The 17,734-nt window shown below is 44.6% G+C and overlaps 1 protein-coding gene across 3 annotated transcripts in view; it reads right to left on the reverse strand.

Annotated features, from left to right (window-relative positions):
- Positions 1 to 16,836, reverse strand: part of WWC3 (WWC family member 3) — a 103,641-nt gene extending 86,805 nt beyond the window's left edge. The window contains exon 1 of one of the 3 annotated variants that reach the window (XM_032226847.1): positions 16,244 to 16,834. In XM_032226847.1, coding sequence (XP_032082738.1) covers positions 16,244 to 16,509 — 266 coding nt within the window. In that variant the 5' untranslated portion in view covers positions 16,510 to 16,834. Of the gene's footprint in view, positions 1 to 16,243 lie in introns of all 3 variants that reach the window. The other 2 variants (XM_032226846.1, XM_032226848.1) reach the window with 2 other exon arrangements.
- Positions 16,837 to 17,734: the final 898 nt, after the last annotated feature.

The following is a 17,734-nucleotide window of genomic DNA, read 5'->3' on the forward strand; positions in this document are numbered from 1 at the left end:
AACATTTTGCTTCTCATCCAAGAAGCTTCTTCAGTTCATTTTTTCTTGAAAAGCACTATTGGGACTAATGTGGGTGTGCAACAAGCACAATATACCCACAATATATGTTAATATCCTCATTCCCTGAATTTATAATATATTATAAGGATGAAGTTGATGAACTGGGAACTAGTTGTTGCCATGCTAGTGCATATGTCAGTGCACTTCCTATGGAACTCACTAAGTGCTATTGCCCTGGAAGCATAAAGTTTAAACTCTGAAGCACAGATATAGTCTGTGAATACATTGTAGTGGCCAAACAACTATTATAGTTAATTTTCTCTGCAATAAAGAATTTAATCTAATTGTGTTTCTGAGTGTAAATGATAACTGATTTAAGCATTAAGTGTTTGGACACAATAATTTACTACTGAACTCTCATTTGGAAGACTGCTGAAACTCAATTTTGGATTTTTATTTTTAATTTTTCTCAATCAATTACAATTCTTCAAAGAAAATTGTTGAGAATTACAATGCAGAGATAGCATAATCACACTTTGAAGACCTTTGGCAGAGTCAGATTGGGATTGATACATCCATTGTAGGGTCTTTGATCTCTCATATCTCATGATACCATCAATCAGATATATTTCTGGCTATCCATATGAGGGGAACAAATTACCAGTAGGGGGTCTTCATCTGTCTACATCAAAGTGATATGAGCTAGGAGAGTCATGCCAGCTCAAATGTTACTTAGATTAACAAGGTTTGTGTCAGATGTTGAACAACCAGAACAATATGATATATGGGCTACTAGAACATACCATACAGGGACAAAACAAGAGAATCTGGAAAGGATGAAACAGCGTTACATTAGATCTAATAAGAAGAGATATATAAAAGATATTATGGAAGTAAGGATGGACAAAAAACCTGCATCCATACTGAGAAACAGCTAGTTATCCAATGCTTCAACATAATGAAGAGGAAGCCACTCTCAGAATCTGACATAGATCAGTGGTTCTCAACCTGTGGTCTATGGATCCCTGTGAGTCATCAGAGGGGGGTCTGCAAAGGTTTTAAGAAATGTTATGATTTAAATTTTGAATTAAGTCTTGAGAGTCTGTGGCCACAAACAGTATTTAAGAGGTCCGTGGTGAAGAAAAGGTTGAGAACCACTGACATAGATCAACTACACATTACATCCTGGACTCAAGAAGACTTAGAACACCCGGTTGGACAACCAATACCTGAAGCTGGAATGTCACTGTCATCTCCTCCATTCCATAAGACAGAAGTTAACATGAGGCATAAGATCGTGGATCTACAATCAACTCTTGACACCAGTTTCCATGATTCAGAGAAAAAGTACCACCAGATAATATGTCCATGTTGTAGGAATTCGAGCACCTGGGGAATTTGAGGCTGAAATGGACTCGATAGAGTTGGTGGAGCACTACCTGCAGAATGTGGCCCAGGTTGCATCGTAAATATGGTTCATAGAATTGCATCTGGAAGCCAGTATGGTCTGTATGACTCACCCGGAGAATTTCCTTTTTCTCAGGAGATCACTCTCAAGTGCCAGATGGTTAGCTGGAGCCACTGAAGATCTGACAGACTGACAAGTCCTCAAACCATGGGTATTGGGGCCAGTAGGGAGCTGGATAGCTGTTGAAATAGCACTAAATGAAGCCTCCACTCCATGTGGTCGATGGAAGACCTGCTGAACCAGTTTGCCTGAGTGTTGGTCGTCCCAGAGATGTGCTCAGCGTGGATGGACAATAGATGAGTCTCCGCCCACAGACACAGTTTCTCTGCCTCCTGCATTAGAGCTTTGGAATGCATGCCCCCTCGGTGGTTTACGTAAGCCTTGGTGGCCACGTTATTTGTGAGCAGGAGGATGTGGTGACCTGCGACCTGATCCTTGAAGCAACATAGGGCCAGGTATGTTGCCCTGAGCTCCAGCCAATTTATGCTGTTTTCCAGCTCCTCCTGCGACCAACGACCCTGCGACAGGTGAGACTGTAGATGTGTGCCCCAACCAAACAGGCTGGCATCTGGCCTTACAGTAACTTGATGGAGATCCTTGAAAAGGCACCCTTTCCTTGTGGCTGGGGAAGTCCACCAAAGGAGAGAGTTTTGAACTCGAGTGGGAATCCGCACCTTGATGTTGGAGTTGCTTCTCTTGGTTTGTTGGTGCAGTAGTAGAAGCCATTGTAACAGGCAGGTGTGCAGTCTTGCCCAGGGAACAACCAAAATGCAGGATATCATTTTCCCGAGTAAACGGGAAAGCAATATCAGGGGTACCCGGCATTGAGATCGGATGGATGAGATCATTGCTCGTAGGCTGGATTGACGGTCTGGAGAAAGCAACACCTTGTAGGCTATGGTGTCGATCATTGCTCCTAGGTGTAAGAGTCTGTTGGTGGGCCAGACATGACTCTTCTCCATGTTCGCGGAGAAGCCATGGTTCTGCAGAATGAGCATTGTGGTGCGCAGATCCCGTTGAGTATTCCGTGGTTGTCGCCAGTTTGTTTAAATCCTGGTGGAGCCTGGAATCCTCCATGGGAATTTTATTTAAAAGCTGCCTCAGCCACATAAGGATGGCTGTATTAAAAAAGGAAGTCGAGGTCGAGGCCTTAATGGCCCAGGATCCGACTTGGTGAACGTTCCAGAAATAGGACTCCACTGTCTTGTCCTCCACCTTCAGCCCTTCCATGAGAACAGAAGAAATTAGTGCTGATGACATAAGAGCGGTCATGGGGGTATCTACCCTGGGCCACTGTAAGAGGTTCTCCATCTCAGGAGCTACCGAATACAATCTTTTGACATGACCTAGATCAGCCATCCTTGATAGGCAGGTAGGCTGGCAACCAGAGATGCCCCATTTACCACCTCAGAAACAGGTCTGTATAATTGACTTGGTAGATTGTTCTCAGTCACAGTCTCACCGGATTGTGACCGAGTACTGGGGCAGGGAAGAGCCCAGGACTGGGTGGGAAAGGCGCCCAGGCAGCCTTGTTCAAGGCCTGGCACCACTCTGTTGGGACCTGCAGCTGAAAAAATGAAGCTGTTCCGTTTGATGTTGGAGCTGTTGCAGCTGCTAAAGCTGCGTAGGTAGACTGGTGCTATTATGCTGTTGCAGGGTTAGCCCGGATCTATTTGGCTCACGCAGATGGAGTCTGGCTATCAGGCTGCAGGGAAAGGAGAAACTCAGGTGCAGCCCCTCAGAGCCTTTCCTGAGGCGCACTCTGTTCGAAAGTTCAAATCGCCACTAGACTGGCAGTCCAATCCAATCTAGTGGCCAAAATGGCGACCACACCAAAATAGCAATTCAAAATGGCAGTTACCCCAAACTTGTGCCCAAAATGGCGGACGCACTTCATTTCTTTGACGATGGATCACCTGAGCACAGCCTTTGGACTCCTGCTGAAGCTGCAGCCAAAGCTCACCCGGCCAAATTGCTAACTGATCTGCTAGCCGCTGAAGTGCCCTCATGGATGTCTGTGCTGCTATGGAGCCTTTTCCACACATGAAGATTTGACAACTCTGCCTGATAGCTCCGAGCCTCATGCGAGGCCTGGAAGGAGCCTTTGCTGCTGCGAGCCCCGTGAGGCCTTTTGACAGATGTCAAATCGTCTAAATAAGATCCTATGCGCTGCTGCCACTGAGTAAAAATTGAAGAATCCAAACTATGAACTTTAATTTCTCTGCTCAATGACTGAGGGAAGAGTCAAAGTAACACCAGTGGCCTTGACTGAGTTGAGAAACTGAGGCAGTCAAGCCTAGGAGGCATGGCTAAAAGACTCTAAAATGACTGTTGGCTTGAATGACCTGAATGGTCGTTCTCTTGGCGCTGCGGGAGTGTCCAAGCATGGGTTAACTTCAGCCCAAGGACTGAGTTTAACATTTTTTGTAGCTCCGCCTTTTGCTCCCCTCAGAGACTCAGTTTTAAAAAATGAAGGAGAGTCCAAAAAGGTCATAGATGGAGATGCAGAATGCCCCCACTGGAGTAAGGAGCCCCACGGACACAAATTTTGGGTGGGGTTGACACTCCCGCAGCGCCTAGAAAACGATCATTCAGGTAAGCCAATGGTCATTCTCCTAGGGGCTGCTTGGAGTGTCCAAGCATGGGACATGCCAAAGCTATGCCGGCCCAGGGAGGGAAGAAGAATTGTCCAAGCCCGTGGGAGTTGCGATGACTTGCTGCAGAACTCTTCTCCCAAAGGATGCCTCGGTCGAGGCACAGACATCAAGTCTGTAATTTTTAACAAATGGAGATGGACTGGACCATGTAGCGGCTCGACATATCTCCTCAATGGATGCTTGCGTAGCCCACGCAGCTGAAGTTGCGGCGCTCCTTGCTGAGTGCGCTATGATGCCAGGAGGGACCGGCCTGGCCTGCTGTTCATAGGCTATCTTGATGCAAGCTCGTATCCAGCACCTTATGGTGGAAGAGGTGACCTTCCTGCCCATAGAGACTGGTTGGAAGGATACAAAGAATCCCTCCGATTTGCGGAAGGGAGTCGTCCATTTCATGTAAACACGGACCGCTCAATGGACATCAAGTTTATGCCACTGCCACTTTCTCGGATGCCTGGGGCCTGGGCAAAAGTCTGGGAGAACAATATCCTGTGACCTATGGAACACACTGTTTACTTTCAGCACAAAGGCCGGGTCCAGTCTGAGGACTACTCTGTCCGAATGCACAATGCAAAGGTCACCTCTGACCGAGAGGGCAGCCATCTCGGATATCCTGCGGGCCGAGGTGATGGCAATCAGAAAGGCCGTTTTGAGGGTCAGATGTCGGAGACCAATAGTCCGAAGTAGTTCAAAGGGGGCTACAGATAGAGCTTGCAACACAACCGACAAATCCCAGGTTGGGTATCTGTGGATGACAGGAGGAGAGAGATTGGTAGCTCCCTTGAGGAAGCTACGGACTTGTGGATGTCTGGTAAGCGGCAATTGAGAGTCCGTGGGCAGGATGGTGGCCAAAGCCGCTGTTTGACGCCTGAGGGTGTTAGGAGCGAGGCTTTTGTCCAAACCTTCCTGCAGAAAGTCCAGGATCTGCGATATGGTGGCAGAAGAGGCTACAATTTGATGAGTGTCACACCAGCAAGAGAAGGAAGCCCAAGTCGCCTCATTCTGACAGTGGAAGGACACCTGGATGGTACCAAATGACCTTGTCGGAGAACTCAGGATGTCCCCCTCAAGTGCCAGATGGCCAGCTGCAGCCACTGGGGCTCTGGATGACAAACGCCCCCGTGGCTGAGGGAGATCTGATCCTGAGGTGTGCGTCAAGGCTGAGTGACTGACAAACTGACAAGATCGGCAAACCAGGACCTCCTTGGCCAGTGAGGAGCCACAAGCAGCACCTCCGCTCTCTCCTATAGAATCTTCCTGATCACAGGAGGAATCAGAGGAAGAGGGAAAGCATACAAGAGTCCTGGTGGCCATGGCGACCGAAGAGTGTCCATCCCCTCATCCCCGGGGCAGTGGAACCTGGTGAAGTACCGGGAAAGCTGAGTGTTGGCTTGGGTTGCAAACAAGTCGACCTGCGAGCAGCCAAACCTCCACGCCAGCTGGTGGAATAAGGAAGGGTGAAGACGCCATTCTGAGCTCAGGATGGTGGTTCTGCTCAACCAGTCCGCCGTCACGTTGTCCTTCCCCGATATGTGGTCTGCTCGGAGGGAGGTCAGGAACCTTTCTGCCCAGCGGCCCAGAGCCTCCGCCTCTGACATCAGGGCCAGAGATCGAGTGCCGTCCTGATGGTTGATGTGCGCCTTTCTGGCGATGTTGTCGGTTAGGATCAGCACATCGTGGTCCTTGATCTGATGGTGGAAGTGGCACAGGGCTAGTCTGGCGGTCCAGAGCTCCAGCCAGTTGATGTTGTGGGTGAGCTCCGCCTGTGACCGCCTGCCCTGGACCACCTGAGTCTGGAGGTGAGCGCCCCAGCCGAAGAGGCTGGCGTCCGTCGTTATGACCAGGCGCTCTGGCTCTTTGAAATAGCAGCCCTTCAGAAGTGCATCCGTCTGCCACCACCTGAGGGATCATAGAACCTTTGGAGGGAGACATACCACCCTTCTGGAATTGCTGGCTTTGTGCCTCTGGAGTGGTAGCAGAAACCACTGGAGTTCTTGCGTATGCAGTCGTGCCCACAGGACCACTGAAATGCACGAAACTAGTTTCCCCAACAGCTGGGAGAGGGAAATGACCGATGCTGACCCCACTGATCGGATGGATCTCACCAGAGACCTGATGTCAGCCTCTGTTTTGCTGCTTGCTTTTCGACTGCCACTGAAACAGGGAGGGAGGGCACAGTATTTGGATGAGGGATATAATCTGTACAGGAGGACTGTTAATTGGGAGTTGTTCTCACCATTCGTTTGCGCATGTGGAAGGAGGGGAGTTTCCCGCCAAGGCCAACTGTCCGGCATACCAACCTGATGATGCTTTTTGAAGATGTCTCCCATCTGACAGCTGTGGTGATATACGATTGGACTATAGACTGGGGTACCAAGGGGAGGGGAATGGGTCATGTATTGATATCAACTGCTTTTGCTCAGATCCAGCTTTGCTTAGCTTCTTATTACTTATAATCAGTAAAAGTACTCTTAATTCTGCAAAATGGAGTTGAGTGGTTTCTTTCTTGGTTATTAAGTGAAGGAGCTGTGACATCTGATGCTGTCTACTCTCTCCTGCGTGAGGAAGATCTTGCAATCCATGGAATCGATCACCGTGCCGAGGTGTTGAATTCTGCAGGTCGGTGTCAGGTGGCTCTTGGCGAGGTTGACCGAGAACCCGTGTAGTTGGAGGACTCGAATGGTGGTGTCCAGGTCCCTCTGGGCCTGCCCCCTGGACGACGAATGTATAAGGATGTCATCCAGGTAGCATTCCAGTCTTACCGGGAGAGATCGCAGGTGCGCAGCAATGGTGGCTAGCAGCTTGGTGAAGGTCCGAGGGGCCAATGAGAGTCCGAAGGGGAGGGCTCTGTACTGGAAGTGCTGGTTGGCAAACTGGAACCTCAGAAACTTGCAATGTGCTGGGTGGATCGGAACATGCAGGTACGCTTCCTTCAGATCTATTGAGTCAAGAAGTTGTCCTGCCTGACGCAGCCCAGGATGGTCTGAAGGGACTGCATCTTGAAGCGCTTGTACGCCAGATGCTTGCTGAGTTTCTTGAGGTCCAGTATTGCCCTTACCCCCCCGGAGGATTTGGGGACCAGAAACAGGATGGAGTAGAAACCCCTGCCCTCCTATCCCTTGGGCACCTTCTCTGTAGCCGCTATCTCTAGCAAATGATCTATCTCCGCCCTCATGAGCTGGAACTTGTGGACCAACCTGGGAGTTGGACAACAGACAAAGGTCCTTGGAGGGAAGAAAAGTAATTCCAGGGTCAATCCATGACGGACTGTGTTCAGAATCCAAGTGTCCGTCATGGTCCCCTCCCACTGGTTGGCATAAAGTTGCAGACAGCCACCAATGGGAGGGTCCCGGTGACAGTCACTTTGACTTCTGGAAGGGGTGGTTGGAATACCCCCCACGGAACAGTTTGTGGTAGCCCTGTTGTCTGTTCCTCTCCTTGTAGGAAGATTTATCCTAGGAATGATCCTGGGACTGGGAGTAGGGCCGACTGTTCCCCCCTCCCGAGGTGGAAGGCTCTGAGCTCCGAAAGGAATTATGGTGAAAGGGCTGACCTTTACGGTCCGGCTTCTTTGTGACTGGGTGCAGAACCTAACGCTTGTCCTTGGACTCCGTTAGAAAGGGGTCCAAGGCATCCCCAAACAATTTTCCCCCTTTAAAGGGAGCGGAAGCTAGTTTCCACTTGGCTTTCACATCCGCCTGCCAGTGGCGAAGCCATAGCAGGCAGCGTGAAGTTACGTTGGAGGCAAGGGCTCTCAAGAACTTGGTGGCGGCAAGTGAGGCATCGGCAGAGTATTCTACAGCCGCTATTATTTTGTTAATGTCCTGTCTAGCCCTGATATCCCCTGCAGGGAGGCAGGCTAATAACTTACGTAGCTAGAACAGGGCCACTCTACCAAAATAAGAGGAAGAAGCAGAAGCCTTCATGGCCCATGTCGTGGCTACGTGGCTCTTCTGGAGACAGACTCCGCCCTCTTGTCCTCTGCCTTTAAGCCCTCCAGCAAATCAGCTGGAAGAGCAGAATTAGACGTGAGGGAGACAATGAGGTCATCTACCTGGGGAAGCTTTAGCAGCTCCTCCAGTGGGCCCTCCATAGAATAGAGTTTCTTATCTGTCCCACTAGGGTTGCCCATGGAGCCCGGTTGGTCCATTGGCGTTGTATGATGTCCAAAAACAGCTGAGGAGTGGGACCAGATCCAAAGAGGGGGAAACCTCCTTAAATAGTCCCACACCCGGGTCCTGGGGCCCAACGGTTTCCTTGGTACCCTGAACTGAAGGGGCTTTCTCTTCTGGGGCCGGTAGACCTATCTGGGGCGCAGCCGCCCTAGCCTTGGTAAGGATAGCCCTAAACATGGAGGGCTTGAAGAGACCTGAAGGGACAGGCGTCTCGGGTGCAGAATTCTCATCCTCTGAGAGGTCCGGAGCGTCTTGCTCCGCCTCCTCCCCGTCAGATACCTACCGATCCCAGTAGGGGCCAGGGAGGCCTCCCTAATTGGGGGCTCCTGAGGTCGAGTGGCACGACTCTTGTTGGAACTGACAGGGGAAATGGGAGTAGTAGAAGCAATACCCTGAGAGATTACGCGTGCCACCACATCCTGCATGTATTTGGACAAATGAGGCTCCTGAACCTGAGGCAGGACTAGTCCAGCTTCAGAGAGGGCCAATGGATGACATCAAGATGTATGCTAGAGCTGGCCCACCTGACAGAGATCTACAGCGAGGACACTTGGGATGTCATTAGGACTGAAGAAATATGGCAAGATGGTGATCAAGGGAGACAAGGTAATTAATACTGATGTGTTGGAACTAAGCAGCTACATAGCAGACTCACAGACCAGCTACAAGTATCTTGGTATCCCAAAGTCACATAGGATCCATAATAAGGAGGCAAGGAAAACAGCAACATCCAAGTACCATCAAAGATAAGACAGGATAAGACAGGTCCTGAAGAGCCAGTTTAATGGGTAGAAGGACCATGCCATCAACACTTTTGCCCTACCATTCATCCAATACCCTCCTGGTATAGCTGGCCAAAAGTGCACATGAAATCTGCTAATGTGTAGACCCAGAGTCTCCTCACAATATACAGAAGTTTCCTCCTCAAAACCAACACTCAAGAACTGTACACCACCTGGAAATAAATCAGGCAGTGTGTGTCAAAGTGTTCATCCAGGACACAAAAAATCCAGAGCATCCAGGAATAGATGATACCTCAAGATGAGCTGCTGAGACAATGCCTTAGGCAGCAGCAGGCAAGGAAAATCAAGACCCTAAATGGGATATGCCATCAACATACAGACTAGGTAGCAGACATTGGGAAATTCTACTAGCTGCTGGAAAGGGTTGGAGTTAAAAAAAACAAAAAAACAGCACTGAGTCACTGATTATAGTAGTATAAGAGAACGCATTAAGCCACAGACCCATAGAAGCAGATCTCTACCCCATTAGAAAGTATTTGAGATGTAGACTATGCTGAGAAGCCTCAGGAATAGTCCAACATATAGTGACAGGATGTAAGACAGAACAACATATATTGAACAGCAGAATGAAGTGGCTGGCACTGTACATAGAAACATCTATACAATATGTGGGCTACACTTTTTCAAATTCAGACGGGAGATTCCACAGAAGGTCACAGAGAATAACAGGGCTAAGATTCTGTGGAATTTCTAGAGCCAGACAGAGAAGTTGATATTGGCCAATTAGTCAAGACATCATGTAGAAGACAAGGACCAGAAGATGACAGTAACAATGGATGTAGCAGTACCAAAAACATTGGGAAGGAGGAATGTGAGAAACTGGAGAAGTACCAAGGTCTGAAGAAAGAACTAGAGAGGATGTGGAAAGTAAAGACCAAAGTGGTTCCAACAGTAATAGGTGGGACAGTGACTTCTACAGATGCCAGGAATAGAGTGCAATATTAGGAACTGTTAAGGTACTGCATAGAGCCCTGCCCTTAAACTGTCAAGTGTCTGGTAGGACACCCAAGATTGAGGAAGAAACATAGCATCCATAAGGATAAAAATGACTTTTTTCATATATGTATGTGTGTGTTAGGCAAAGTTGGGAGTAACAGAATCAGGCAGGAGATAAAGTGAAATGAATAGGATCAAACGTATTACTGGAACATCTTTGGGAGAGATTAATGTGCATTATTAAGGACAGGTTACAATGATGTATTTGTTCATAACAGTCACCTAGATTTGAACTCACCTAAATAAGTAGTAAATGTAAAACTTATTCAGAATTATTTTACAATTTCTTCTGACATTTTGAAAAATCTGCCAAATGCTCATGTAAGCTACATAAAATAAAGAAAGATGTTTATATAGATCTTAAGAAAACAGAATAACAAATTCTAAAGCAGGTAACTTAAGGAGTTAAATCAAATTCCATTCCATTCATGTAGTGCATTAATGTCTTACAATAGAAGCAAAGACAGATTTGTCAAGTAACCAGTAAATACATGTCTCAGCTAAAAAAAACTCCTCCAAAGAACTTTAAAGATGTATAATTAATATATGAATTTCACTTCTGTTTAATACAGTAGTTCCAAAGTTCCTAAAGCTCACAGAAATGGCAACATCAGGTAATCTTACCTGCCATGTCTTAGCATTCTAATAGACGTATCAAATATTAAGAAAGGGTAACTTCATAAAGACTGTATAAAATGGTACACAAAGTGGTTCCTATTTTGTTAATCCAATGAAAGCTATAAATGCTGCTTGTGTATTTGCCATAAAGACCAGCAAGTTCAGTAAACATTAAATTTCTTCAGTAATTTTTCTATTACCAGATGAAATTTGCTTTTCTAAATTACAATGTTTAAGATATTTTAATTAATTGATTACTTCAGAGTTTGATGAAATCTGCATTAATTTAATGTTTCATTGCCTGTTCAGTAGAGACTGCCTCTCCCCAATCACATCAGCCTCCCTTATAAGCTCTAGCAGTGAAGGCATGTTGCAGATACCATCAACTAGGGATCTACATTTGGTGGATTCCAGATGTGTCTCATCTGCCATGGGCCCATCTTATTGAACATTCTTCTCCATCAAATTACATTAGTTCCATCACTTTTGACATTTTGAAAGTCCCTCAAGACCTGGATATATAATTAGAACTCCCAGGGAACCAGAGATATACTCAGATGCCAACTTTTATTCTTCCTTTGCGAAGTTTATATATTTGTTTTAATTAACCTCATTTTACAATCTGAATTATTTATTGTTTTTAATATTTATTGTTTGAGTGTTGTACGGTACCTAGAGTTGTATTTTCTGAAATGGGCAGCTGTACAAATGTAAATGAATAAAAATAAAAAATACATCCAATTGAACTTTAAAAAAATCCCACCCAAAAGTTATAATTTGTATACCATAGCCTGTAACAGATGATATTATACGATGAGACCTAAATTAGGGATAATCTATCAATATACAATCCCCAAAGTACAGCTGTCTTAATTGTGGGCTATCCGAAGGCCTGCTACCCAAAGCGAGGTGAAGTATGACTACTGACTCATTCTGATCAAGTACAGAAGAAGTACTTGATCACAAGTGACTAATACAGGATGGTGAATTTCTACAAAACTTTTGGTTTTAAGTAACAGACGCAATAATATACTTTTACAGACTAGTTGCCTAATATTGAATATATTGAAACATACTATTCCCAAAGCATCTCATATGGACTCATATTTATACCTATCAAGATGGCATGCTTCAACTAAATGAGACGTGTGTAGTATATTTAATGCTGTGGGCTACAAATAACCTTCGAGAAGAATGCAGTGGCTTGAAACCTGAAACATCACGAAGCAGAGAAAAGTATAACGTAATTATAAATTAATTGGTATTTAATTAATTAATTATTCTTTTCTACTTCTTTAATCATAGTCCCTTTCTATATTCAAATGTAATTCAGTGACAATTTGAATCGAAGCCCAGAAATTGTACACATCTATGCCAAAAAAAGGATAAATATTTTGTTTGCACAAGTAAACATTTTGTTAAACTTATTCTTTTCTATACCTTGTAGTAGCAAAAATAAGCTTCAAAATATGCACACAAATGCTTCAAAGAAAGTTGATGATTTCCAATTAATCAAGGCAGGTATCCTTAACATAAATGCCTTCACCTCATCCATAATAGAAATAAGCAAAAAATCTATTTAAAACAGCAAAACCAGGTTTTGCCCCATATACATGCACCCACTTCAAATCAACTGCTCTTTCAATTCTTATGTACAATTAGCAGCAATATATCAGGTTTCTTTGCAGAAATGTTCTGCATACAAAAAAGGCTCTTATGCAAGATTACTTTTTTCTTTTAATTAAAATTGTAACATGTCAAATGAAAGTTAAGAAGTGTTTCTCATTGCTTACTAATAAAATGTATTCATTTTTATTTTGTTATGTTTTACAAGCTTTTAAAGTACTGTAACTTGTTTTAGAACAGAAGATGAGGGGTTTTTTAATTTTAAAAAAAGGATTGCTACCTGTAATTTTAGGTTTTCTAGTTGATTGGTGTACTTGATCTTCACAATTTTTAAGGCATATAGTATTACAAATCTATAAATAGTTTCTGAAACTATTTGTCTCTGAAAAATGGAATATTTACAATACTTTGCTGAAATGTGATATCTGGGAGAAATCAAACAACTATGCAACCACTTATGCACATCTTAGAATTATATTTCTCTGATCTGATCCCCAATCCCCAGTCCATGGCATACCAATAACCAGTCTGCACAAACAAGTGAAGCCCCATCTGCAGGATGGAGGCAATACGTAAAACCACATCCCGTCCAGTCCGCAGAAAAACCTTTCTCCATGGAACCGGTCACTGGTGCCCAAAAGGTTGGACTTCTACTAACTCAAAATAAATATTTTATTTGAATTCTTAGGCATACTTTAATGTTATACTTTCAATTTTATTAAAAATGCATGAAACTTAATTACATAGTAAACAGAAAAATATTATGAAAATATTTGTTTTGAAATGTTAAAATTACTGCAAATCAGCTACCCTTACTCCTTTGTTAAAGTATCAAAACAGGAATTTTATAATTTTCTTACTTCCTTTAACAAACTCACAAGAAATCTTTTTAGCAATTATTTAACATTGCAGAATTATTTTTTGCCAGGTACCGATGGCTAATACCCAAACTATGTATAGTAGTCCTGAATGCATAATTCAGTATATGAGAACAAATACATATTTCTTTCACAAAACCACATAATACTGACAAATGTTTGTTTTCTTAATACATTAAACAGTTAGACAGTCACACATCTTTTAGCAACATCAGTCACTTGCACAAAAATAATCTTAAAGTAGTAGTCCTGATATCTATTTCCCATCTTTTTAAAGAGAGACAAAGAAAAATGAATCCAAACTGCTACATCTCAAATCCCATGCACATTCTCAACCCAGCAATCAAATTTTGCCATTTGGTTTAGCAGCCAAATATATTGATATAAGCCCAGAATATAAATTAGGCATAGAAATGGCATACACAATTTCCTTTAAAAGACCCTTCTTACCCAAATCAGTCTTGGCATACGCTACATGTTTTGTACTTAGAATCTGCCAGGGACCATTATAGTAACTATAGACCTTGAACTGCCATTAAATCCTTAGCACCAACTGTTTTTCAATCCTGGTATATATCAGAAACAAGGTACTCCTATTGATTGAAAAAAGGAGACTGAAGCCAGGAATATCTAGCCAAACTTAATATCAACCCAATGGTAATGTGATGGTGGGATCGTTGTAAAGACCACTCAGTCAAATTAATTTCTAAACTACAGTCAAGCAAAATTTCATGCTCAATAAGCATGTCCAAAGGTGCACATAGATGATTTACTACATTTCTCACGTTGATCAGAAGTTGTAGCTTTTTTCACGCTGATGTCATTTATAGATACTAGGATCACAGTTTTTAGGATTTTCAACCAGCAGTACCATCGTACACATAAAGAACACCAGTCTGGAGCAGAATACAACCGTAATAAACCTTACAAAGCCTTTCCAAAAAAGATTTGTGTATTAAATATCCCTATGCAATTTCAACTTACATTTCACATGGTCCCTGAAAGCACATTAAATATTCCTGTGTCTTAGTCTACAGGAACTATAACTTCATCCCTACTTTGTAATGTCTTCAAGAAGCTTCTTGGATTAGAAAGAAAACATCTTCAAAGAAAAACAAGAAAGCTCAGTTACCTCTTGAAAAAGCACCTTTGGGACAACCATGACCTGGATGTCTGAGACTCTCCATAGACACCCTACACTGTAACCACTTAGAATTCCTAGTGAAAGCTAGGGACATTCTCCAAAATCACTAGTGAAAAACTAAGTATTTAACACAAAAGTTATGCTCTTGAACCTTTAAAAATTCACCTATAACTTGCCAGAAAATGTTCTAACCATTATTATTAATTGCATTTGCATTTTCAAGGTTTCTATGGAAAATAGTAAATATAAATAATGGATAATTTCACCACTCAGTGAAATTATGGTAATGTTAAAATTGTAAAATAATTTATGCAGTATTTCCTTAATATAGAAAGTACAGTATGGGCGGAGTATGTTATACAATATTGTCATATTAATACTAAAATAGTCTGATGCGCAATTAGACAGAGAAATCCCAAGTAAATACAATTAATTAGGGGGGGGGGAGCTGCTCTGCAGCTTCTTCTTTTTTTCTTCTGTTTAACTGTGTCCAATTCTCAGACTGCCTGGACAAGTTCCTGCAGTTTTCTTGACAAGATTTTTAGAAGTTTCTTGCCATTGCCTTTTCCTTAAGACTGAGAGAAAGTGCCTGGTTCAAGATAACCCAGCTGACTTGTGCCTCAGGCAGTAGAACTCACAATCTCCCAGTTTCTACCTTTTGTAGTTTGATGCCTTAACCACTACACCAAACTGTCACTTGCACTTAAATACCTAGATTCACATTCAGTATTTGTCGGTGGCTTTTAATGAAAGATAAATATACAGCTTTCTGACATCTAAAACCAATAAATGAAAAGTTAACAAATATAAAAAAGCACTTTGGGTTTCTTTGTCATTGATTCAGATTCAGTAGTCCTAGCTACAAAAGTCCTAGCTACAAATGATATACAGTACATTTAACTGAACCAACTCCTTTTCTGTGTATGGACAGAATTACTACCTGATCATGAGGTTTGTACATCTATTTGGTTAAAGTTTAAAAAACAAAATTCCCCATAAACGATCTGCTGTATTATCTCAGATATCATCCTGATTCATTATTACAATAATTCTGCAGTGATAAAGCACATAGACTTAAGCTCTTAACAATGTACACATGTGGCTGGTACAAATGTTAATGCATGTCTACAGTTCTAAGAGAACACTTCGAATTATTTAACAATATTTGAGATTTCATGTTAAGTTTACAATATTTGAGATGGATCTTTTTAAAATATTTTCTGGAGAGAAATAATTAAACACCGGAGAGAAATCTTTTTTCTACTGTGTAAAGTAATACATTGTCAATGTCACTGGCATACTGATAACAAAGGCAAGACTGCTTTCTAGTCAGCAAAATCAAGAGGTGTCCTAGAAAGCAATACATGGACATATCTGCTCTTACTTCAGATCTACTTCAAAAACTGCAGTTTAAAAGCAAATCCTGTTGTACTAACTTTGAATAAAGAACTGGCCACCTCATTCAAGTTAAAGAGAACGATGGAGAATAAAATGGAGTTTTCATATCCAGGAATTGGAGATGTTCATCCCCTACTACAAAGCTTGAGGAAATGATCGTACACGAATAATTTAGGCTTTAAAAGAAGTCTATTTCTAAAGTTAACTTCTCTGAGAGCTGGCCCGATTTCTCCTTTCTCAACATAAAACAGGAATTCAGGCCTTTTCGAGAAGGCAAAGCGAGGATATCAGACTCCAGCCCCGAGATGCTGGAACCTTTCCTTCCTTCCTTCCTACCAATATCACAGGCCCCGCTGTGTCAATCGAGGGAAGGGTCAGGACTCGGGGCTCCGGGGAGGAAAGGGAGGGGAGAGAGAAGAATGGGTGCCAAGGACGCCAATGGCTTGGCCTTCAAGGGGGAGCCTTTTTCCCAGCCTTTCTGACCTGTCCCTGGGGTCGATCCACGAAGTCTGCCGGGTGTTGTGGTCGATGTAAAAGACGCGTCCGTCGTAGTCCCTCGCCTCCTCCCAACCAGCGGGCAAAGGCAATTCCGAGCTCTCCCGGCCTCGCGGCCCACTGCCGCCGCCGCCGCCTCCGATCGCCGCAGCGGGCGCGACAGGAGGCGGCCCCGTCCCTGATCCTCCGGGCGCCGCCGCCGCCGCCTGCTGCTGCTGCCGTCGCCGTCTCCGTCCTCCGCTGAGCCACGGCATGGCTCCGCCGCCGCTCCCGGGCCGCAGCCTCGGCGGCAAGCGCTCTCCCTCCAGCAGCCGCTCTTCGGCCGCGGGGCTCCGAGTGCTCGGCGCCGCTGCCTCCAGCCCTGATTAGCGCGCGGCCCAGCCGCGTGAGGCCACAAACAGGCAGCTCCGGCTGCAGCAGCGCCTCCGCCGCTCCGGATTCACCATTCTCTCGCCCTCCCGCCTCCGGCAAGACACCGGGACCAGCCCAGCCGCTGCCGCCGCCTCAGCTGTCCCTTCAAAGCGGCCCTGGCCCCGTCCGAGGAAGCAGAGGCCACCGCAAGCTTCCCGCCCGCCCTTCCTTCCTTCCTGCCTCCGCCACCGGCCTCCCCTAGCGGCTCAACTTCGCAGTCTCGTCGGCTCCCATCCCGCCGGCGCCCGCCCCGCCATCTTCCTTCGCTCCCTCCCTTTTGCCCGAGAACAAACTGCCCCCGCCTCCGCTCCGCCCTTCTGCTGCTGCGGCTGCAGCTTCTGGAGGCCCGCTTGGAAACCGTCTGGGTTTCCCGGACAAGCCGGCGGGCTGGGGAGGCTCCCTCGGAAAGAAAAAGTTAAGATGTGGGGCTGGGAGGAGAATGAAAACTTTGCTCGAGCCTCTCCTAACTTCGGCCTTGAGACCACAGCGATGACTGACGGACGGGACTTTTTTAAAAATGAGAGACTCCGGGTTTCCTTTCAGGACAAAAGAAAAGCGGAGCGGTTGTTAAGCAACCCGCTTTCCTGACTATATGTGCAAGCGGGGATACATTTCTGAACCGAACAAAATATTGGCATCCTCTTAATCGAAGGTCTACTCTATACAAGTCACGCGAAAAGAGTGCTGCTAACGAGTCCGACTGGTTTAAGGTGTGGTGCGCTTCAAATATACTGAAGGTAAAAGAAGTATGCCGAAGATGTGAACATGGAACTGTGGAACATGCAAAAGTCACGACTTCAGTTCGTATAAGCTCAGTTAGGATATTCTTTACTGCGGAGGCAGAAACACCTTATTACATTTTCAGCATATTTAGCTGTCAATTCAGTGGAATTTACGGTATTTTAAGTCTGTGCCTAACGATGAAATTGCTACAGGAGTTGCTCTCACTTTTATTTCTTGAAGGCTCATTGGTTGTTCCTTTTTTGGGAAAGCAATTTGGTTAAATTGCATAGTGGATTTAATCTATTTCTCTTGTCTTAATAACTGGTTTTAGAGTGGAGCTAGTTC

This window comes from Thamnophis elegans, chromosome 11 (assembly GCF_009769535.1).
Source record: "Thamnophis elegans isolate rThaEle1 chromosome 11, rThaEle1.pri, whole genome shotgun sequence".
Lineage (NCBI taxonomy): Eukaryota > Metazoa > Chordata > Lepidosauria > Squamata > Colubridae > Thamnophis > Thamnophis elegans.